The sequence below is a fragment of the Gymnoscopelus braueri genome (assembly GCF_963280865.1).
Source record: "Gymnoscopelus braueri genome assembly, chromosome: 13".
NCBI lineage: Eukaryota > Metazoa > Chordata > Actinopteri > Myctophiformes > Myctophidae > Gymnoscopelus > Gymnoscopelus braueri.
The window spans coordinates 53,503,653-53,527,450 of NC_137615.1; the positions used below are offsets into that span (position 1 = coordinate 53,503,653).

Genomic DNA, 23,798 nt, shown 5'->3' on the forward strand with positions numbered 1-23,798 from the left:
AGGGTCAGTCAAACCATGGATGGTAACATCTAGTACGGACTCTTAACACATTGTGTGCCAAAAACGGTCCGGACCGTTTTTGAGAATCCAAACGAGGAGTGCCGAAAACGGTCCGGACCGTTTTTGACCCAATTTTATTTTTATACGTGGGGCCCACGTGGGGCGCTCTAATGAAACTTTGGGATCATCCAAGGAGTTTCTGAGAAGGAGAGGCCGGATGTGGATTCATGTCAAAAAATCCTTCCGGTCGGCCTTTCCAATGTTATCTCCTTGACTAAAAGCTTAATATCTCCATTTCTTTTTAACGTGGTGGAAGCGAGCCGTTTTCGATCGGCGATCACTCTGCAATGGAGGATCGCGTTAGAAATATTATTGTTCCAGGCGTTAGTCGGGACCCTCCGCCGTCTCGCACGCACGCTTTGTTTACATGCACTTCCGCGTCGGGGCTTCTACAGCACGAAACGGAAGAATAGCAGGCACTGAACGTATAATATTTGAATAAACCTCTGGCACCCAATGTGTTAAGTGCTTCTTTGAGGGTTTTGGGGCAATCATGGATATGCTCTCTAAAACGGCCAGGAAGGAGTCCTTGAACAAAGGCTTCTGGCACCAATTCCTCATGGACATTACGCAAATTGTGATAGCTACATTGGATTAGTCCATGCAGCTTGGTGCCATAAGCATATGCTCTACTTAGCTCCTCCGTCTACTGGACAATTGCCATCCTCGAAGGCAGACTGGCCAAATGCTCCTCTGGTCTGAGGATTGTCTGTGCATGTAACGTCTGTCCTTCCAAAGGCAAGGTGGGCAGATGTTTCATTGTCAGACAAGCCATTGAGTTGAGCCCCTATTTCAACCTGGAGGCTATGCAGAAATTTCAACCGAGCTTGTAGATCGGCTATTTTCAAATAGCCAAAGTATATATACTGTATATAAGTGGTGTTGTAATAATTATCAAAATCTACAAAGTAACTAGTAACTAAAGTTATCAAATAATTGTAGTGGAGTAAAAGTACAATATTTGCTTCTGAGATGTAGTGGAGTAGAAGTAAAAGTATAGACAATTGGAAATACTCCAGTAAAGTACCTGAAAATACCTCAAAATTGTACTTAAGTACAGTACTTGATTAAATGTGCTTAGTTACTTTACACCACTGTGGTCAGGTGAAGAGAGCAGCGAGGAAGAAGAGAATGAGACCGATGATGAGGAGGGAGAAGTAGTATATAAACTACTGGGAGATGATGATGTGCAGAGGAGGATGGTGGATTCATTGGAATCTGATGGTATAGAAAATAGTGATGCAGATTAGAATGCTCTGATTCATACTGATATGACATGTTCTGTGTTGTTGGCATGTTACAAGTGGTTTCATGTTCAAGTCGAGTTGAATATATTAGTGTAATTAGTTCTCTTGTCATAAATTCATCATATATTACTAATTACTACAAAACACACATTTTCATTATTAAACCATACGTGTTTGGTATGTAGGCATGGTTTATTAATTATAATAATTATATGAATAGTTTAACATTGTTATTCTCATTACATATTGTAAAAATGGCAAACCTCAAATATAACGTATGTATAATATAATGTAACCTCTTGCCTTCCTGTTCAAAAGTAAATTTCTCACCTCAAAATATGACATTGATGTCAGTATTGGAATCCTCATGGTTGAACCTATGAAACAACAGTGCCTTCATACATGATCCTAGGTGCTCTCGTTCAGAAGTAACATTTTCTTGATGGTGTCAGGGGCCATTTTGGATTTGACCCTGTAGAAGAAAGAAATGCCGGGATTTTTACGAGGGGTCTGGGGGCTAGACCTTCTTTTAAAAGGTCCATAGAAGTCAAGTCAAATCAATCGTCAAAACATCTTAGCCAGAGAATGGTCAAAACTCCACTAACAAGGATGTACGAATATTGTCGTTATTGCGAGTAAAGTAACTAGTAAAGTAACAAGTACTCATACAACTACTTCTTTCTGCCTTTCTCTTCCCCCTGGCTTTCTCTCTGTCTCTCCATCCGTCCATCTCTCTGTCTCATCATGCAGATCATGTTGAACTCTCTCCATAAGTACGAGCCTCAGCTGCACATTGTGCGCGTTGGTTCCAGTCACAGAATGGTGTGTAACACCTCCTTCACTGAGACACAGTTCATCGCTGTCACTGCTTACCAGAACGAAGAGGTAACCCACTGACACGCACACACACACACACACACACACACACACATTTGTATTACTGTACGTTGGAAAGCGCCTGCTGCCGACAAATTGTTGTCAGATAGCGTCGTGCCGTCGGGTCGGAACCTCTATCAACCCGACGATGATATAACGCGCATGTTCAGTCTTTGCACATTTGAACTAGATACCATATTCTCAATCTCAACTCTCAATTCCTATACCAATCGATCAACTCCAAAGCAAAGCAGTAGGCTATGATAGCGCAAAAATGCTCTGTGTTAATGTTTTTGTCGGAGCTGAGAGTGTTGCCAGATTCTGTGAGTGAAACACGCGATGAAAACAAGCCCAAAAGAAGCGACCAGTTTCACCACTTGAGCCCTATTAAATCAGCTATTTTCAAAAAGAATATTGAAAGCAATATTGAAACTACACTTCAGAAACAAGCCCAAAGCAACCTGCAGCTATGAATATTTACAAGCGACTTACAGCAAAAACAAGCCCAAAGTCGCTTATAATAAGCAGACCTGAGAACACTGGCAAGATCTTGCAGGCTGGTGCTACCAGCTCTAAGGCATTAGCACAACAATGTGCACATCGGCTGACTGCTTTTGTTGAACTAAATGCCAACTTTTGCCAAGAGACTACCAGTCTGTTGCAGTCTGTTGTAGTCTGAAGTAGTCTTTTTGGTGGAGAGTCACCTTAAATAAGGCATAATTCCAATCCTAACCCCTAAATCTAACCTCCAAATGCCTAATCCTAACCATAACCCTGAGTCTTTCCCTGATTGTAAGCCTAATTCCCAGTTTTATTTCTCTTGAGGACTAGGGAAATGGTCTATACTTGTGGGAACACCTGGTCCTCACAAGCATAGTAACACACACACACTCACACACACCCCCCCCCCCCCCCCCCACACACACACACACACACACACACACACACACACACACACACACACTTGTAGATTGTTGTCTCTCTCACACACACACACACACACACACACACACACACACACACACACACACACACACACACACACACACACACACACACACACACACAGTAACAGTAACAGGGTGTTGTTATGTTGCAGATAACGGCTCTGAAGATCAAATACAACCCTTTCGCTAAAGCTTTCCTGGATGCCAAAGACAGGTATGGTGTTGTACTGTTCATCTTGTTTTTACTGTTGTTCCAACTTACTGGATATTGACCAAACCTGAGATTTGGGTCCAAGTAGTAACCAGTGTTCATTTTGACAGCAAATTTTGATAGTGAATGCAACTTAATTTTAGTCATCTGAAATATTTTTGTTTTAGTCTAGTTTTAGTCGACTAATTATCATGAGATTTTAGTCGACTAAATCTACTGTTGATTTTGACGCAACAAAATATTTTGGCGGGCCTTCAGTGTGTCGTAATGACGCCTGATCTTACACTTGGTTGCATGCTGAAAATAGCCGAAATAGGTGCAGCACTCTGCACTTGTGAGCTTGTAGATCTTCTATTTTCAGAGCGCAACAACCGAGCGCAACCAAACATAAAATGACTTGTCTTTTTATGTTCTACTGGATCTCTTCTCCACTAGTCCCTCCCTAACATGTTAGTCAAGTTTTTATTTGTTGATGAAATTGTCAATATATTTAGTCTTAGTTTTGGTCATCATACAGTAGCTTAGTTTTTATTTAGTTTTTGTATAGTTTTCGTCAGTGAAAAAAGGTAGTCAACGAATATTTTTCATTATAGTTTTAATATACAAAATTAACACTGGAACCAAATCAAAATTTCCGGGTGCCGGCCGGGTACCTAAACCATCCCGGAAGAATGAATTCACATTATCATGTGTCTTCTACAGACCGGTCTGACCCCAAGCGCTGGGTGGGCGTGTCGTGTATCGGGTCCTGTGCTCATGGAATATGAAATGACTATGATATTAATACACTATAAACACAAACCGTTAAAGTGTCTCAACATTTGAGATGGCTTTCAACGAGGACAGTCGCACTTTTCCTGCTCTCCTGCATTCCACCCTGCGCTCTATTCTTCGGCGGCGAAAACAACATCTTCACCTTAAGAGGATTATCACAGCCAGCCAACTACCTGGTATTGTGCTACGCTGCTATATTGCAAGGATTACTTTTCATCGAATCCCACAATGTGCAGCTTCAACGGAGAGCGAGTGCAAACGGAGATATACCACAAGACGCAGCGACGTTACTTTTTTAAGTTTTCGACGCGCGTAAATCGGTACAAACACGGAGAAGAACCCCAAGCCAGCTTGACGGCCTTACAGTAAGAAAGATCATTTGGTTGAGTCTATTGTTATCGGGAAATGTACATCCTAATCCCGGCCCAATGACCGTGAAGAGCACCACGGAGACTCGCTATGATCACAACTTCAATGGCCAAAACAACATCACAGCTGATTTCACACGCGACGGAAGCGCCCGACAAAGCCCGGTCCACAACATGCAGACAAATAACTTTGTTTGGCAACGGACCACCTGATAAGAACGAACCCCAGCAAAGAGCTGGAGAAACAAGGATGGATTATTTGTCCCGGTTAACGTCCGTGCTGGTTCCAAGACCTGCGTTCCCGAGCAGACCACCGCCTGAAGGAATGTGGCCGGTGACGAGACAAGGGCTTCCCCAACAGCAACGTCATCAAGAGGATTTCCCCATGCGCCACATGGGCCCAAGACAACCGCAGGGTATCTCTCAGAGGGAAGCACAGGAAAACGGTGTTTTTTCCCCTGTTTCTTCTATCCCCTGGCACCACTGCTTGGCGTCAACGCGGGACAAAGGCTTCACCCTTCCCCCACCCCCACCCCCCCTCCTCCTCCTCCACCACCACCACCATCAGTCGATACCAGGACAACCGCATAGTATCCCACCGAGAGGAATGCTGGGAAATGGAGTTCTTTTCCCTGTATTTCAAGCGGTCACTGGTCAACTACATGGTTTTCCCCTGTGGGATCGGCGTGGAAACAGAGATTCTTTTCTCCCGGAGTTTCCCATTCTCCCAAACAGTCCTTTGCCTGGGGGATTTTGGCCGAGGTCGACACAAGGGTTTCCCCACATCACCCCTCCCCCACATCCACCACCCCCACCACCACCCCCACCTCCCCTCCCCCAAGGCAGGTCCAAGGAAGGATATGCTCCTCCCCCGCGGACATCACAAAGTCCCCCCCTCCCCCACCCACACCTCCCCCACCCACACCTCCTCCCCCCACCGACCCCCCAGAGGCTGAAAGGGACAATGGTTACTACTCAACTGAAGAGATTTTTCAACTAGAGGTACTCACATTGTTCACTTGAATGTTAACAGTCTTAAAAACTCAAACAAAATGTCTGAGCTGAGATCCATGTTTGGAAGTGGCAAGGTAGACATTATTTCATTCTCAGAAACTAAGTTGGATAATTCCATCAAAGACTTTGAGATTGAAATAAAGGGCTACAATGTCATCAGAAAAGACAGAAATCTCTCTGGGGGTGGGGTTTGCATCTATGTAAGATCAGACATTATTTACGAGGTGATCCCAGATATGGATAAAAACCCCACTGAATCGGTCTGGGTCAAAATCTTATACCCACATGCAAAACCACTGATAATTTGCGCCATATACAGACCCCCAGATCAAAATGCTTTTTATGACTTGATTGAGGAAGAGGAACATGTGGCGGGTTTAGGAAACTCTGAGACGGTACTAATTGGTGACTTTAACACCTGTGTTCTGAAGGAAGACTCAGCTACCTTTAAGTCCCTCAGAAAGTTCTGTGACCTGCACAGCTTTACCCAGCTGATAAAGCATTTTACAAGGGTGGGCATTGCTTCTCAATCAATCATAGACCTAGTGTTGACGACGGACCGGTCCAGAATTTCCAGGAGTGGTGTGATTGAGTGCAGCTTAAGTGATCACAATATCATTTTCTGCACTCGGAAGATTCACGGACCTGGAGCTCATTGTCACAGGACAATCAGCTGCAGGTCTATGAAACACTACTCAAGTGATCTTCTAACAACAGCTCTTGAAAAAATGGACTGGTCCCATGTCCTAAATTGCACCTCTGTGGAGGAGTCCTGGTCCTGTTTCAAAAAAGCTTTTTTGTGTGTACTTGATAACATCGCACCCACAAAGGTGGTGAGGGTCAAAGCAAGCACAGAACCTTGGATGAAGGGTGACATTTTGAATGCCATCAAACTCAGGAACAAAAGCTTCTCCGAGTTCAGGAAAAACTAAAGTGAGCAGCTACTTGAAAAGTGCAGAAAACTACGAAACGTAGTTACTAATTTGATCAGAAATGCCAAAAATAATTTCTTAAATGAGAACATAGAGGCAAACAAAAGCCACCCACAAAAACTGTGGGAGGCACTAAAACAATTAGGCTGCAACGGAAAAATTCAGACAAAATCTACAAACATTTGCATTATTTCAAGTGGCTCGCTCACTACCGACAAGCAATTGGTAGCGGACTGTTTTAACAGTTTCTTCACCACAGTTGCAACCCAGTTGGTAAGCAAACTCCCTCAGCATTCAGGTCTGTATGGCCCCGACCACATTCAAGCTCACTATGAGAAACTAGGGGCTAAAAAAGATTATTTCTCTTTCAAACCTGTATTGACCTACAGCCAAACAAGGCCACCGGCCTTGACAACATCCCCACCAGATTCCTCAGAGACGCAGCGGTCTCAATTGCTCCCATAGTAGCCCACATTACAAACTTATCCATCAGTCAGTGTCACGTCCCACAAGAATTCAAGTTGGCAAGAGTAATCCCTCTATATAAAAAAGGAAGCAAACTAGATCCTGGCAACTATAGGCCTGTTTCCATCCTTTGTTCCATCTCAAAGGTTATAGAGCGATCAATCCAAGAACAAATCAACAGCTACCTCAGCGAGCGTAAACTGTTGTTTGAATTCCAATCGGGCTTCAGAACATCCCACTCCACTGACACATGCCTACTGTATTTGACCGATTACATCAAACGTGAGGTAGACTCGGGCAAATACTGCGGCATGGTCATGCTGGACCTCCAAAAGGCGTTTGACACTGTAAACCACGACATTCTACTTGATAAGCTGAAGGCGATTGGCTTTGATTGCACATCACTAAATTGGATGAGATCTTACTTGGAGGGTAGAGAACAAGTGGTTGACATCAACGGAACCATGTCCTCATCCCACCCGGTGAGCTGCGGGGTTCCTCAAGGCAGCATTCTAGGGCCGTTACTGTTTCTTCTATACATTAACGACATGAATGCTGCCTGTAACTGCAAACTGTTCCTGTTCGCTGATGACTCGGCACTCTCCTGATCTCGAGTGAGGACAAGTTGCAAGTCGAGGAAGCTCTCAGCTCTGAACTCTCAAAAACCGTACCTGGCTTACCGATAACAAACTGTCACTACACCTTGGGAAAACTGAATCCATCCTATTTGGGACCAAACATTCCCTCATTAAAATGAAGGTAAATGACTTCAAGGTCAAAGTCGATGACACAATCATCACTAGCAAAGAAGAGATTACCTATTTGGGATGTATTCTTGACAAATACCTGACAGGTGAAAGCATGGCAACAAAGGTGGTCAAAGGAGTTAACCAGAGAACCAGATTTATGGGCAGAGTTTCCTCTTTTGTCAACCCTCAGGCACTCAGGACCCTCTCAGGGGCCCTGATTCAGCCCCTTTTTTGACTATGCTAGCTCCTCTTGGTACTCCAACACCTCAGTGTCACTGAAGACTAAGCTTCAAACCTCCCAAAACAAACTGATTCGACTACTTCTCGGACTGGGGCCCATGACCCACCTCTCCACCTTGCGTTAAATATAACGCCGAGACGAGGAACACGTCTATTGTTGTGCTAACAGAGATGTGGCTAACGGAGTTAGCATTTGATTCTTCCATCACTCCCCCTGGCTTCACCGTGTATAGGAAAGACAGAGACCCTGTACTAAGCGGTAAGCAACGTGGGGGGGGAGTTTGTGCCTTGATCAACAACAACTGGTGCAAAGATGTTAAAATCCTAGATAGTCACTGCTCACCAGACCTTGAACTTTTAATCATAGCCTGCCGTCCTTTCTACCTACCACGCGACTTCAGCATTGTGATTGTAGCCGTTGTTTACATTCATCCTGGAGCTAATAAGGACACAGCTATGAGGGAATTACACCAGGTGATCAGTGCACAAGAAAATCGCCACCCGGACTGCGCAGTCATCTGCCTAGGCGACTTCAACCGGACAGACTTAAAAAAGGTCTTTCCCAAATTCCACCAGCATGTCACCTGCAGTACCCGTGGTGACAATATTCTTGACCACTGCTACACGCCCTTCAAGGATGGATACAAAGCTCTCCGCCGCCCACGGACGGTCAAGGACCCCAACGGAAACAAGTCCGCAAGGACTTTTTTGGCCGGACCTTTTAGACAAAAGCATTATAAATGTAACTGTGTTGTTTTACATTCTTTTGCCTAATAAAAATTTCAATCAATCAATTTCAATCAAAACCGCTAGGAAGCTCTGACCACTACGCCATCCAGCTGCTACCTGCCTACAAACAGAGGCTAAAAAGGGAGCCGGTCGTTGAGAAGGAAATCCGAATCTGGTCTGAGGACACAGACGCTATGCTACAATCCTGCTTCTACCAGACTGACTGGGGGATGTTTAAGAACGCCGCTGGGAATAACATCAACGAACTCTCAGACTCAGTCACTGGCTTTATCAGTAAGTGCATAGATGACATAGTCCCAAAAAAGACAGTTCGGATCTATCCCAATCAGAAACCATGGATGGACAGCGGAGTACGTGCACATCTGCATGAACGGGATGCTGGTTTCAAATCTGGCGACGTGGAAACGCGCAACACGACGCGCGCGGCCCTAAACAGCACCATCAGGAAGGCGAAAAAGGCCTACACAAAAAAGATGCAAGACCAACTCAGCAATGGCGACATCAGGAGCACATGGCAGGCGGTACACACCTTGACAGACTGCAAAACAAGAACCAGAAGCGAGGTGAACCCGCCTGCCTCCCTCCCCAACGAACTGAACACTTTCTACGGCCAGTTTGAGATCAGCCCCAACCGCGGCAGCCAAGCGGGGCCATCAGCAGCACCAGCAGAGGAGAACCCTCTAACCATCTCGGAGAGAGAAGTGCGTACAGCCTTCGCACGGGTCAACATCCACAAGGCAGCCGGACCTGATGGGATTCCAGGCCGGGTCCTTAAGGCATGTGCAGACCAGCTGGCGGGTGTCTTCGCTGACATCTTTAACCTCTCCCTCTCCCATGCTGTGGTCCCTGCAGGGTTCAAAATGTCAACCATTGTGCCCATTCCCAAAAAGGCCAAAGTGACATGCCTGAACGACTGGAGACCTGTCGCTCTCACCCCGATCGTCAGCAAGTGCTTCGAGAAACTGGTGAGGGAATACAGCAGCTCCACGCTACCTGCCTCGCTGGATCCGTGGCAGTATGCATACCGCAAAAACAGATCCACCGACGACGCTATTGCCATGGCTCTCCACACCGTCCTCTCGCACATGGACAACAAGCTGCTGAAGGACAAATATGTACGTATGCTGTTTGTGGACTACAGCTCAGCATTCAACACCATTGTCCCAGCAATACTTGACAAAAAGCTCAGAGACCTAGGGCTACACCCAAGCATGTGCGACTGGATACAGGACTTCTTGTCCAACCGACATCAGGTGGTGAGAATGGGCAGCATCACATCCGACCCCCTGACCCTCAACACCGGAGCACCCCAGGGATGCGTGCTGAGCCCTCTCCTCTACTCCCTGTACACGTATGACTGCATAGCCACATATGTCTCCAACACCATCATAAAGTACGCGGACGACACGACAGTGATAGGCCGAATCGTCAACAACGACGAGTCTGACTATAGAGAGGAGATCAACTCACTGGCACTCTGGTGCCGGGAGAACAACCTCTCTCTTAACGTCGACAAGACCAAAGAACTGATCGTGGACTTCAGGAGGCCGCGGAGAGACCATGCGCCCATCCTCATCGACGGTGCTGCAGTGGAAAGGGTCAGCGAGTTCAAGTTCCTCGGAGTACACATCGAGGAGGACCTCAAATGGGAGACGCACACCACACACGTGAGGAAAAAGGCTCAGCAGCTCAGAGTAGGACATCGCATCCTCAGACTGTATTACAACAGTTCTGTTGAAGGCATCCTAACAGGCTGTGTCACGGCCTGGTACGGGAACTGCACTGCCCGAGAAAAGATCAGCCTACAGCGAGTAGTGCGATCGGCAGAGCGAATAATGGGAAGCAAGCTCCCAGCGCTCCAGGAACTGTACAAAAAGCGGTGCGTGGTCAAAGCCAAGCGCATCATCAAGGACAAGCACCACCCAAGTCACAGACTGTTCAAACCCCTACAACGACCGCGACCGGGCAAGGGGCTCTACCGCAGTATCAAGAGTTCCACCACCAGGCTCTGGTGCAGTTTTAATCCGGCTGCTGTCAGGATAAGCCTGAATGAGGCATAGGCCTTGTTCAGCAGCCTGACAACAGGCAGTGCAGACTTTTCTGGCTCTTCCTGAACACACCTGTGGATTATACCAGGGACAATGGCCCCGATTCATAACGAGGGTCGTAAATATGGGGTAAATAAAGTTCGTAAATGGAGGTCGTATTTTGGTAGTCACAAACGGACGTGCAATTCCCAAAGGGGTTCGTATATCACAGAGACGTGCGTACAACCAGTGCGTATGACCAGGTGTGATGATTACTCTGGAAGGCTGCGTCCAACAGCATCCAACTTTAACGTCACCGTGCTGAACCGTGCTAAACAGCGTTGCCATGTCCGCTTATTATAAGCGAATTTGGGCTTATTTTTCTGTAAAGTTGCTTGTAAATATTGGTAGCTGTGGGGACCGCGTTTTTTTGGGCTTGTTTCTAAAGTGTAGTTGGTTATTTGGGCTTGCTTCACAATTGTTCAATTGTTTTAACCGGTGGTTCTCAAATATTTTTATGACATGGACCCCCAAGTTAATATGTAGGCTAATTTATCCCTATAAGCCCCATCTGAAATGTTTTGTGCCAGCTGGAGGCAGATTTGTGTTGTTAGAATGTTTAAAAAATCTTCCAAATATTGCACATTTTATTACAAGATTTTTTTTAAATATAGCAGATCTACAAGCTCACAACGGTTTAATTAAAGTGCTTATAATGGCCTAAGTGCCAGTTGCTTCTTTTGGGCTTGTTTTCCTAGACCTGGTTGCTTATTTCTCTCACAACATCTGGCAACGCTGATGAAAGTTTGAAGTTCAACTCCGCCTCGTCTAAAGATAACAGATGCGGCTTCGCATCGCCTTGACAGCTTACTGTTCTGTCTGGAAGCGGATCACGTAATAAATGCTCTCATGTGTAATGAGAATAAATAAGTTTACAAGGTTTAACCCCATTACCAAATAAAAGGCTAATAAAACGTGGAAAGGATATATATAAGCCTTTTCTAATGAACATTGCGGACTTTTACCAAGGTAAAAAGATGATGAAATCCAGCATACAAGTGGAACGCTGCTATCTGATTATGGACCAGAGCTTATTGATTACTTATTGATTAAATTAGTGCATTTTTTATTAATATATCACTGTCCTACGTCGGAATGGGGAATATTAGATCTGTTGTGTGTGGTGTTCATGTGATCAAAATACAGTAGAGTAGCCTACAGTAGACTATTAGCCTACAAATTAATACTGCAGCACGGACAGAGGTGCGTCAGTCCCTCCGCAGTTTCATTAAGGCATCATAGCCTATTTTCATTATTACATGACACTTTGGCTGAGATGGCCCGCTGGCAAACACACTGAGGGACGGGGACCTAATAATTCAACTCTAAATGCAACTGATAGCCTAGAAAATAAATAAAAAGCGGTGGAATCTACATCATGTCTATATGATGCATACTGTAGGCTACAAGCAATATATAGTTTGACTTTTTTCTTTTTTTTTTTAATATATATATGTGTTGGGCATATATATATTTTATTTGAGGTTTGCCACTGTTGTAATTGATTTTGGCATGAAGAATAAAGCATTCTAAAGACATACGCACATTTCAGCCCTGGTAAGACAGCCTCAGGGCTGACCTGAGAACGTGCGCACCTGACGCACAAAACACAGACCAAAAAACTTTTATGACTCCGACTGCAGGTGTAGGATTTGTCCTAAATGCCGGTAGGTACAAAATATGGTCGTAAATCCCTTTATGAATCGGGGCCAATGACTTGGACTTAGCTCCCCCTCGGACACACCTGTGGACTACACCAGGTACAAATGACTTTTTGTTGCACTACCTCATGGAGCTACTTGCGGATTATACTAGGGTCAGTCCACCCTAGGTGGACACGCACTGACCTTTTGCACCTTAATCCCATGTATAACGCACTTTTTTTTGTCTTTTTTTTATTGTGCTCTTTTCCTCTAAGCACCTTAACGTCCATATGTATATCATGCACAGTGTAAGTATAACATGCACAGTATACATACATTGCTGCTATGCTCAGGCACCTTAGTTTTTTATTATCTCAGGTACTTTGTAAATATGTAGATAACTTGTCTGGCCTTCTGTTGCTCTCTTGTTTTGATCTCCTTCCCACTTGCCCCCCACCCCCTCTTCTTCTCCCCCCCCCCCTCTTCTTTCTATGGAAACTAACGTTGCGATGGGAACGATGTACAAAAACGAATTTCACCCACTTTTTTACCTTGTAAACCTGTGATGTGACAATAAAACTGATTCTGATTCTGATTCTCTCCCACTCACTTTGCCAGCCTAGGCTGGCTCAGGGTGGAAGACAGGGTTAAACAACTAAAAATGGGACTGGTCTTCAAAATTGTAAATGCAGATTAAGCCGCGTGCCCAGGGTAGGTGTCCCTTATTTCAATCTCTGGGAGTTGGCAACCCTAACCTTGCCATACCTTAGCTTTTGCTGAACTGATGCCACTGGACATACACACAAAATAAACAGGTACAGTGAAAAGAATATGATGTCAAAATGTACATTTTCTTATAACAATAACAATGCGTAGTGTGTGTTACAAAATCCAAAAATCCAAAATAGGACCGTCATTTTTAGCTTGCGGCCCCTTGGACTTTTGGTATTTTGCTGAGTGGCCCCTGAGCCATCTTAAGTTGAGTAGCCCTGGTCTAACCCCATCCCTCAAAAAATGCAGTTCGCTGGGCCCATTCAAAACAGCCCTAAAAACTCATCTTTCTGGAGGCCTAAAGAGGAGCTAGTACCAGTTTCCCTGTAGACAGACGACCCCCCCCCCCTCCCCTTTTTTTGTACATATCTTTTTTATTTTCTAATGCTTTTTTTGTATATAATTTTTTATTTTCTCATGCCTTTTTTTGTACATAGTGGTATATATTTTTTCCTCTGTATTCTTATGTTGATTTTTGAACTGTTTGGTTGCTACTATATATGTCTATGAAATTAATTCAAGGACCCCAACGGAAACAAGCCCGCAAGGACTTTTTTGGCCGGACCTTTTAGACAAAAGCATTATAAATGTAACTGTGTTGTTTTACATTCTTTTGCCTAATAAAAATTTCAATCAATCAATCAATAACAAGAGGAGACCAAAACGTCACTAAGCTATTTGGGAAGATTCTAGCGGTGACTGCCAGCTGCAGTGAGTTGGTCAAAATAACACTTCCAAGTATGGTGTGAATCTAAAACACCACACCCCCCGAGCGCTTGGTTCTCACAAAGTGCATTCTAATATTAGGCAAAAGTGCCTTTTTGACATTAACACAGTTGCCCTTTTCAGTCAAGCCAGCCGAGATGAGTTAAAACAAACAGGATTTAATATACAATGTTTACTAGGCTCTTCTAAATGTACAGATAAATATGAGTTTTAGTAAAATAGGGCCGAGGGAAACCCTTTAGTGAGATAATATGATCACACTGGCCCTCATTTATCAACGGAGCGTATAAACCGGCGTATATTTTTCCATATATTCGGCCGTACACCAACGTCGAAGTCACATTTATCAACGCATCCTACACAGCTGATCCGAGCGTACATTTGGTCCCAGCCTTGATAAATGTCACGGCTGAAACCTAGCGTCATTTAAATAACACGCCCTTAAATATTCTCAAAATGCCCCGATTTTACGACATGAAGAAGAACCAGAATACGACCAAAGACATTAAAAGCCAATAAGAAAGAGTTTCCCCCGCCTGCCTCGCCACACACGCCCCTCTCTCTCTCTCTCTCTCTCACGCACATACACACACACGCCCGCCCAGCTGTGTTTTTCATGTATTGTAATCCGTACCGTAGCGGTACAATCTTTGTCACTGACATATTATGACATATTATGATACCAATCACATCGCCATGAATGGAATACGTTTGTATATTCATTTATGGAACCCATACCGAGCAGTGCGCGTTCGAGTTACACTAAAATAAAGCCGTCATGTAGGCTATTCCCATTTCCCAGTGACACTCGGACCGTCAGACGGGCGAGTCCCGTCCCACTCCGCCTTAATGAGAGATAGCCTGGAGAGAACATTAATGGATGAAGGCTGGTGTGTGTTGGACCATGGACCATTAAATGTCTGATCTCCCGGTGGCCATGAAAATATAACAGCAGCGCTGCTGCACCGGTCTAAACTCCCGAGCGCTCGTATATTTTGAAAATAGCAGATCTACAAGCTCACAACGCGCCGCGACGCTGCCTTGTGAGCTTGTAGATCTGCTATTTTCAATGCAGCCAGATCTACAATCTTATCTGAATGACTGTTAAAGCAGTTTGTTTAAATTACTTTATAAAATGTTATATTTTCACAGGGATTATTTATTAGTGTAGATATACATTTAGGAGTGGATTATGTGTCCAGATGCCTGTCAGACAGTCAGACAATGCTGATCCGCAGGTCTAGGATGGAATAAACGGGTGCAGCCAACGTCAACCACTGGTCTCTACCAGACGTGAGATTTCAGCGTACGGTAGGATGAAGCCAACGTCAGGATATATTGATAAATGCCGAAAGGTGCGGTGATCTCGCCGTACGCCCATTATTTGGGCTGCACCACGTTGATAAATGAGGGCTCTGTGTCTAAATCCGAGATTAATGACGGCATCATTATTAAAGGGATTTTGACTCTCTCTCTAGAAAGGAGGGGCTGAGTTCCAACAGCGGGGAAGGCAGCAGAGGAGCGCGTTTCTATTAAGTTACTTCAACTATAAAGATCATTCATACAACGTCGGACATATCACTGTTTAGACTTATTTCGAAGCTAATAAAATGTTGTATAATAATGTCATAATGTGAACATATGGGAAAGTACGGTTTCATAGATAGGGATAAAGAAAGATTTCATGTGTTAAAGTAAAAGGAGGCAGACGCTAAATCAGTGTCCTGTGAGGAGAAGGCGGGCCAAGCCTATTGTTTGACAGGAGCCTGTTTGGGATTGATGTTCACAGACAGAAGGTAGTTATTTATAATGAACTGTTTTTGTATATAATGACATGCTATTTGTTATGCCCAGTGCTATCGTACGCTCTGCCCCTGTCTGCCCATAGAAGGGAGAAGCCCGACATTTACATTTCAAGCTGGGGCATTTGCCGAAAACTGCCTACCGATGGTTGGTAGGCATGTTTCTGAACTGTCCACAGCACCCCTCTGAGATACAGAGTGAATAGACCGAAATGGTGCCATGCCATATTATAATGAGCATTAGTGAGGACCAATTATATGAAGATAATGGGTGAAGGGCTCCTCTAAGTACCGCACTCAAGTAAATGTACTTTGTTTACTGTCAACCATTGTTGTAGACCCTTTTTTGACATTGGCATTCTCATGTCAAGGACCCTGAATGTATATGCATTTGGCCGTGGACCCCAATTTGAAAACATTTTGGCCCAGGGACAACAATAAGGGAAAGTCCTTCAACATTTTTCAAGAACTGTAAACATTTTTCAAAGATAATAAAAAATGTGGGTCAATTTATCATCTTCTCAGGCTTTTGGGAGCACCCCAGACAGTTTTTAAGTTGCTTGATTCAATATTTAGATATTTGATATTCATTTGATCAGACACGCCCCTTCCTATACAAACCCATTGTAACTTCAAACTCCATGTTAGATTTAACCATGTTAGATTATTCGAAAACACCCGTCCTTGGTGACTGATATTGTCCTTCTAATATGTGAGGAGACCGTATTTTTTCATTTTTTATATTTTTTTGGGGGGGAAAGAAAATAATTAAATACAATAACAAAATGTAATTAAATAAACGAAAAAAGTAATCGAAAAACACGCCCCCCTCACGTATTAGGAGGGCAGGATGAGTCACCGGAACCAAGGACGGGTGTGTTTGATGAATCTAACATGTTAGAAATGGAGTTTGAAGTTATAATGGGTTTGTATACAGTAGGAAGGGGGCGTGTCTGATAGAATGAATATCAAATATCTAAATACTGAATCAAGCAGCTTAGAAACTGTCTGGGGGCTCACAAAAGCATGAGTAGATGATAAAATGACCCAAATCTTGTTTTGAAAGGGAAATATCCCTTTAAGATCTACAAGCTCTAACATGTTGCATTGCGACGCGTTGTGAGCTTGTATACTGTAGGTCGGCCATTTCCCAAAAAGCCGATCAATGAAAATAGGGCTTAAGTGTTTAAAGTGTTCCTCATTTTGCTGGGGACTCCCTGGAACCCCCTCATGGATGATTGGGGGGCCCCAGACCACATGTTGAGAAGCAGTGGGCAGCACAGTAAAATGATCCCTTTCTTCCCAGGAACCCAGGGGGGCGGGGCTTGCTGGAGGCCGAAAATCGTGTTGGGGTTCAACCATGTGAGTACACACACACACACACACACACACACACACACACACACACACACACACACACACACACACACACACACACACACCTCTCTCACACACACACACACACACACACACACACACACACACACACACACACACACACACACACACACTGAAGTATCTCTTCCACGGCCTTAAAGGCTCTATTGCACTTTTGTAGTTGCCAACAACGCCATATTGAAGATAATTTGTTGTTCCAGTGGTGAGTATGAAGGGTTGTAGAATGAATTTGAGTCATCACTCCAGCAGTGAGGTTTCTTTGCTTCCATTTATTGCATAGTACAAACAGCTTTCTATGGAGACCCTGAGGTCCCCACCACACAACAGCCTGACGGCCGCTGAGTCACACACACAGATAGTTACACTTTGGTACAGTCTTTATAGCCTAGAGATCTAAAGAAGATGCATATGTGTGGGTGTGTGAGCTTCGGAAGGTGAGACCCCACCCACTGGCCAAGACATTTGCAAACTGTATAGGCCAGGGAGGGGGATGCCAAAACCTTCTGTCTCCAAGGTAAACAACAAAGAGGATGTTAATTGTAACCCCCACACCCAGCAGACAAACCGGCACCTCTCTGTTTGAATCCTCTCTCCTCCTGTAGGCTACTTGTAGACTTGTGAAGTTAAATAATGCTAACAAATGTGTATGTTATGTTATGAAATATACTCCATTACCCCCCACGGGAGACACTAAACGTCTTCCGCAAACACGTATATTTCAAAAGAACCACAAAGAATCCGCCCCCCATGAAAAGCGACTGGAACATCAACCAGAACAAAAAGAAAACATCCAGGAAGACCAAAACAGCAAACAACATCAATACAGAAAAATGCACATACAAGAACCAAGATGACATAGTACAGCGACACAGTGAATTACATCAAATAGACACATCCCCCAAAACTAATTAGCGTGCAGGATCCCTCTGTTAGCCTTTTAAACTCCAGGATAAAACATTACACAGCCACCACCCAGTGGAAGCTGACAGCATACAGTCGAATTACACTCACCAAGCGATAACACCACCCCCCAAGATCAATGTCCCCCCCATCTAGTCACCAAAACATACTCAAAGATAGCCTAATACTTATCCCTAAGTCTTACACCGTACCATCAAGCACATATGACAACTACCACGGAAGTGCCTACACGGAGAAAAGAAGGCAGTGTACCCCCAATGAAACAATAACCCACAAAGTAAACTCACATTAAATACAGGAGACCCGAGAGTGAAAAAACATCCCCACATCACTTCCCATGGCAGCCATTGCCCCATAGGTTAAACCACCCTCATCACAAAAATGTAACCCCAGGTCCCATATGCGCAGCGGTCCGCTCGATAATGTCTCTCTCGCAGTCCCCCCAATGTCATCTTCTCACCCCAGCTGTGCTGTCCAGCGCCGTACCCAGATTGTCCAACAGAAAGCTGCATTTTAACAACAGAGCGCTCTACTTGCGATCGCTGAAGATGTGTTACCACACTCTTGACGAAGAACCCCTCCATCGCAAGTTCTCCACTCTGCTGGCACCCGCTGTCCTCTCCCCACAACATACCCGCTACGAAGAACCCCGTCCTCCACAGGTTCCCCGCTCTGCCGTCAGCACCGCAGCGCGCTCCTTTAGCGATCGCAGAAGATAAGTTTGTGCAGCCAGATGAGTCGTGCAGCCGTCCTAGATCTGGTCATGAGGTCCTCTCCCCGTAGATTCTCGAAAAGTTGTCGTCATGTCGTGCCGATGTCCATAATCACCTACACGGTGGTCCCCCCACGCCTCAGGAAGAAAACACGATCCGTCCACCCACCGCAAGGCAAAGACTTCCCCGACCGCCGCACGTTCTTTCGACGCCTGGCTCAGTATCCCTGGAGACTTGCGCCCCCAAAAAAACAAACCAACGCGACTGCCGACTTAAACGCCATATGAAGTATCTCTTCCACGGCCTTAAAGGCTCTATTGCACTTTTGTAGTTGCCAACAACGCCATATTGAAGATAATTTGTTGTTCCAGTGGTGAGTATGAAGGGTTGTAGAATGAATTTGAGTCATCACTCCAGCAGTGAGGTTTCTTTGCTTCCATTTATTGCATAGTACAAACAGCTTTCTATGGAGACCCTGAGGTCCCCACCACACAACAGCCTGACGGCCGCTGAGTCACACACACAGATAGTTACACTTTGGTACAGTCTTTATAGCCTAGAGATCTAAAGAAGATGCATATGTGTGGGTGTGTGAGCTTCGGAAGGTGAGACCCCACCCACTGGCCAAGACATTTGCAAACTGTATAGGCCAGGGAGGGGGATGCCAAAACCTTCTGTCTCCAAGGTAAACAACAAAGAGGATGTTAATTGTAACCCCCACACCCAGCAGACAAACCGGCACCTCTCTGTTTGAATCCTCTCTCCTCCTGTAGGCTTGTGAAGTTGTGAAGTTAAATAATGCTAACAAATGTGTATGTTATGTTATGAAATATACTCCATTACACACACACACACACACACACACACACACACACACACACACACACACACACACACACACACACACACACACATTTGAAATGTATGTGTGTGTGTGTATAAGTGCATATAAGGCAGAACATTGTTACATACAATAATGTTGGCGTACTTATCAAGCACAGCAGACAACAATCATGGGTAAAGGAAACAACGCCTCCTCCAAATTGAGCGGCTTCCACCTTTGGAAATTGTTTAGCCCTCCTTTTGGAGAGGCCGGCCATTGGAAGGCCCCTCACAACCAACTTGTGCACGTGTCCTAGGCTACCAACGATAAAAAACAAAAGTTTACATCTGTAGCCTAGCTGAGAGATGGTCTGCTCTAGCTGATGATATTTTAGCATTTTGGTTAGGAAGGCTTCCTCTAAGCTGTAATCAAAAGTACAGCCGACCTCGAGAATGAACACCTCCGTATGGTTTTCATTAACAACAATGACATCAGGGGTGTTAGCTGAAATGTTAGAGAACACAGAATCATCATTACACAGGCTAAACATGCTCGGCTTCACAGTAGAATGCTTATACAGTATGATGGAGGACCTGAAAATAGTCAGCATTAGTCAGTGGGAGTTGGTGTTCTGTTCCACATACAGTCATAGATGCTCTGACAGAGATACTGGAGTCAGATATAAAGTCCTCCGAGACAGCCATCGCCTCAGAGTTAGACCCTACCCACTTAGTTTAGTTTAGTTTATTAGCACATTGTTATAACAAATATAGAAACAATACATATTGAAAGACAAGTTGCTGTGCAAGGAAAGGAAGAAGCCGGATGGCTTATTTGGAATCCTTTCCTTCATGGGAGAGTTCATTAAAACAACAGGATTAAAAGTTCAATAAGAACAATACAAAAAAAAATACAAGTTTCCAAGGGGAGCAGTAGTGCAAATAAAGAAATAAAAACACAAAAACTATTTTGTAAAGATGACTAAATCAATGGACTATAGTAAGGAAGAAATTAGATATTGTTTTAAATGTTTCTTAAATATTGGGAAGGATAGTGAAGACTTGAGTGAAGCATCTAGCGAGCTCCACAACTGAGGGCCTCTAAATGTGATGAAATGTTTATGTTTCGAAGTACGACAAAAAGGTAAATTAAAATCATCACTTTGCCTTGTGGGGTAAGAGTGAACATCAGAAGTAACATGAAAAAAATTATGAAAAGAATAAGGAAGGTCTTGTTTACATTTTTTCAATTTGAACATAAATAAGCAGTTTTGAAAAACATGAACCTTATCTATAGGCAATAAAGAATATTTAATAAAGAGAGGTGCAGATGGCTCGTGTCTATTTGAGTGAGAGATCATTCTCAAAAACCTCTTTTGAATGATGAGTAGTTTAGTTAGATATGTAGGATAAGTAGCAGCCCAAACAATATTACAGTAGTTAATATGTGGGAAAATTAAACTAAAATAAAGAGTTAAATGAGATGAAGGATGAACCAGTGGACAGATTTTTTGCAATATGCCAAGCATCTTCATAGACCTCATAGCTACAGTATCAATCTGTTGTTTCCAATTTAGATGATCATCTATAATGACGCCCAAAACTTTTGTATGAGAAACCTGGCAGATTTCCGTACCATTAATTAAAATTCGAGATTTATCTATTGGGAATTTTTTGTTAATATTACTAAAAATCATGAAGTTAAATTTTTTTATGTTGAGAGTAAGCTTGTTCAATTGAAACCATTTGAAGACATCAGATAATTCATCATTCACATATTTTACTAGGGTATTTAAATCACTGTGCGAGGCAATGAGATTAGTATCATCAGCAAATAAGATAGGAAGAGACTTTTTACAGTTCATGGCTAAATCATTAATATAAATCAAAAACAACAAAGGACCAAGTATGGAGCCCTGGGGAACCCCGACTAAGATTTTCAACTTCTCAGATATGCAACCGTTAATGGACACATATTGTTCTCTGTCCTTGAGATAGTTAGAAAATCTCTATTAAGTTTAGACATTTTATGATTGACAGTATCAAAAGCTTTTGTTAAATCTAAGAAAACCCCAAGAACAAATTTCTCATCATCCAGAGCAGAAGAGATATTGTTGACAAGCTGTAACAGAGCTAGTTCAGTTATTGATGGCAATAGAGGATGTTGTTCTCAAGTAGGTGTGCTGAAATTCTGGAATAGATAAGTCTTTCCAAAATTTTGGAAAAACAGGGAAGAATAGATATGGGACGATAATTGCCAAAAAGATTAGAATCTCCTGATTTATGAAGAGGCATAACTTTTGCTATTTTAAAATCATGCGGGATGACTCCAGATTGTAAAGATAAACCAAAAATATGAGTTAAGGGTTGGATAATATAATCAATGATTTCTTTAATAAAACTGCTTCTAAACCCATCATGACCTTCAGCAGAATTTTTTAATTTAGAGACGATACCCCTAACTTCCTCAACACTGGGTGGATCAAAACTGCAGAGTGGAGAAAACTGACCCTTAATCAAGCTACATGGGAGTTCATCAGAATCTTCTATGTTAGCTGCCAGCAAGAGGCCAATATTCACAAAGAAATCGTTTAAACCATTTGCTATCTCTCTCTGATTGAGGGGAGAACCTTCATCTCCCAATACCTCAACTGGAACAGTTAATTGTTTATGTTTGCGTAACAAAAGATTAATAACACTCCAAGTGGACTTGATGTCATTAGATGCTTGATTGAATTTGTCTGTGAAATATTTTGCATTCCTTAATGATTGAGTCAATTTATTTTTGCAAGTTTCCACATTGAAAGGAGTGGGACTTAAAATCGATTTTTTTATATAGTTTCTTTTTTAGAAGAGAACATTTTCTTAATTCAGAAGTAAACCAAGGGTTTGCTTTAAAATATGTTTTTTCTTTTTTAGAGGTAATCATTGGGAAACATTTCTCAAAAACTGAATTAAAGAGCACTAAAAATGACTGGTAAGCTTTCTCCACATCTTGCAGCCCTAAAACGGCATCCCATGAAACAACCTTAATAGAACAGATGAAGGACTCAACATTCCTTTTGGGAAATTTGCGATAACTGATTTGCTCTTGTACAGAGTTCTTTCTAGGCATATTTTCTTTAGTGTGAATTAATTGGAAAACAGCGAGATGATCTGAAATATCGTTTAACAATAGACCAGAAGTAATTTCAAGGTGCAAGAAGTTGATTAAGATATTGTCAATAAGTGTAGCTGATGAACTAGTTATTCTAGTGGGTCTGTGGATTGAGGGATAAAAATAAGTAGAATAAAGAACATTAAGAAAATCTACAGTAGAAGACTGTTTACTGTTGAGAAGATTAACATTGAAATCACCTAGTAATACACACTTTTTACGTTCCTTACAAACCATTTCAAGAGTGTGATAAAGGGCATCGTTAAAAATGTAAAGATCCGACTCAGGTGGTCTGTAAATACACCCAATGATGATTGACTTAGATCCTTTTTTTCCTTGAAATTAAACAGATTTGAAACATAAAGAGAAACACCACCCCCTGTTGAGTTCTTTCTACAAGTATGAATAGCATTATAATTCTCCAAAGGATAGAGACACGTAATGTTATCTTGAAGCCACGTTTCTGAAAAGGCCATTATTTAAAATGAGAATTTAAGGATGGATAAGTACTCTGTCAATTGATCATAATTTTTTGGCATACTACGAATATTTTGGTGAAAAAAAGAAAAAGTATTGGGGCCTTTTACATGTACAGATTTCTTAAACTGATCATCAGAGTAATATTCACAAGATATCTTTACATTTTTCAGGTCGTCGTGATTTGAATCAGGATTAAAGAACTCGTCATAGATGCCATCCTTGTCAATACATAAGTCAAAAGGATTAAATGTTGGTAAATCTAGTACATGTTGTGGAGGCACATAAGTATGGTCAGTCAAAAGATTTTAAAAATAGAAAAAAAACTGTTAAAAACTACAAGCAATAAAAAGATCTAAGACTGACGGGGAGGGTGAACAACCAACTTGTCATACTTCAAGTATGCAATATTTCCTTTCAGACGTTCAGCTTTCATTAGGGGCAACAGTTCCTTTCTTTTTTGTCTGACAATGTCAGAGAAATCTTCATTGACTAATGAAGTTAGTGCTCTTCAGATTCTTCGCGCGTTTGAAAATTTCTTCCTTGTCCTTGAATCTGAGGAGCTTGATCACTATTGATCTCGGGCATCCGGTGGGATCATATTTACCGACGCGATGTGCTCTCTCAATTTCAATGAGTTTGGGGTCA

At 43.1% G+C, this 23,798-nt stretch overlaps 1 protein-coding gene across 1 annotated transcript in view; it reads left to right on the forward strand.

The window, feature by feature from the left end:
* The window catches only part of LOC308099696 (T-box transcription factor TBX19-like), a gene marked incomplete at both ends in the record, with an annotated part of 50,705 nt that overhangs the window by 26,086 nt on the left and 821 nt on the right, over nucleotides 1-23,798 (forward strand). Inside the window, 3 exons of the mRNA XM_080448429.1 lie at nucleotides 2,058-2,192; nucleotides 3,283-3,344; nucleotides 16,969-17,024. Of these exons, the coding sequence (XP_080304555.1) occupies nucleotides 2,058-2,192; nucleotides 3,283-3,344; nucleotides 16,969-17,024 (253 nt within the window). The remainder of the gene's footprint in view (nucleotides 1-2,057; nucleotides 2,193-3,282; nucleotides 3,345-16,968; nucleotides 17,025-23,798) is intronic.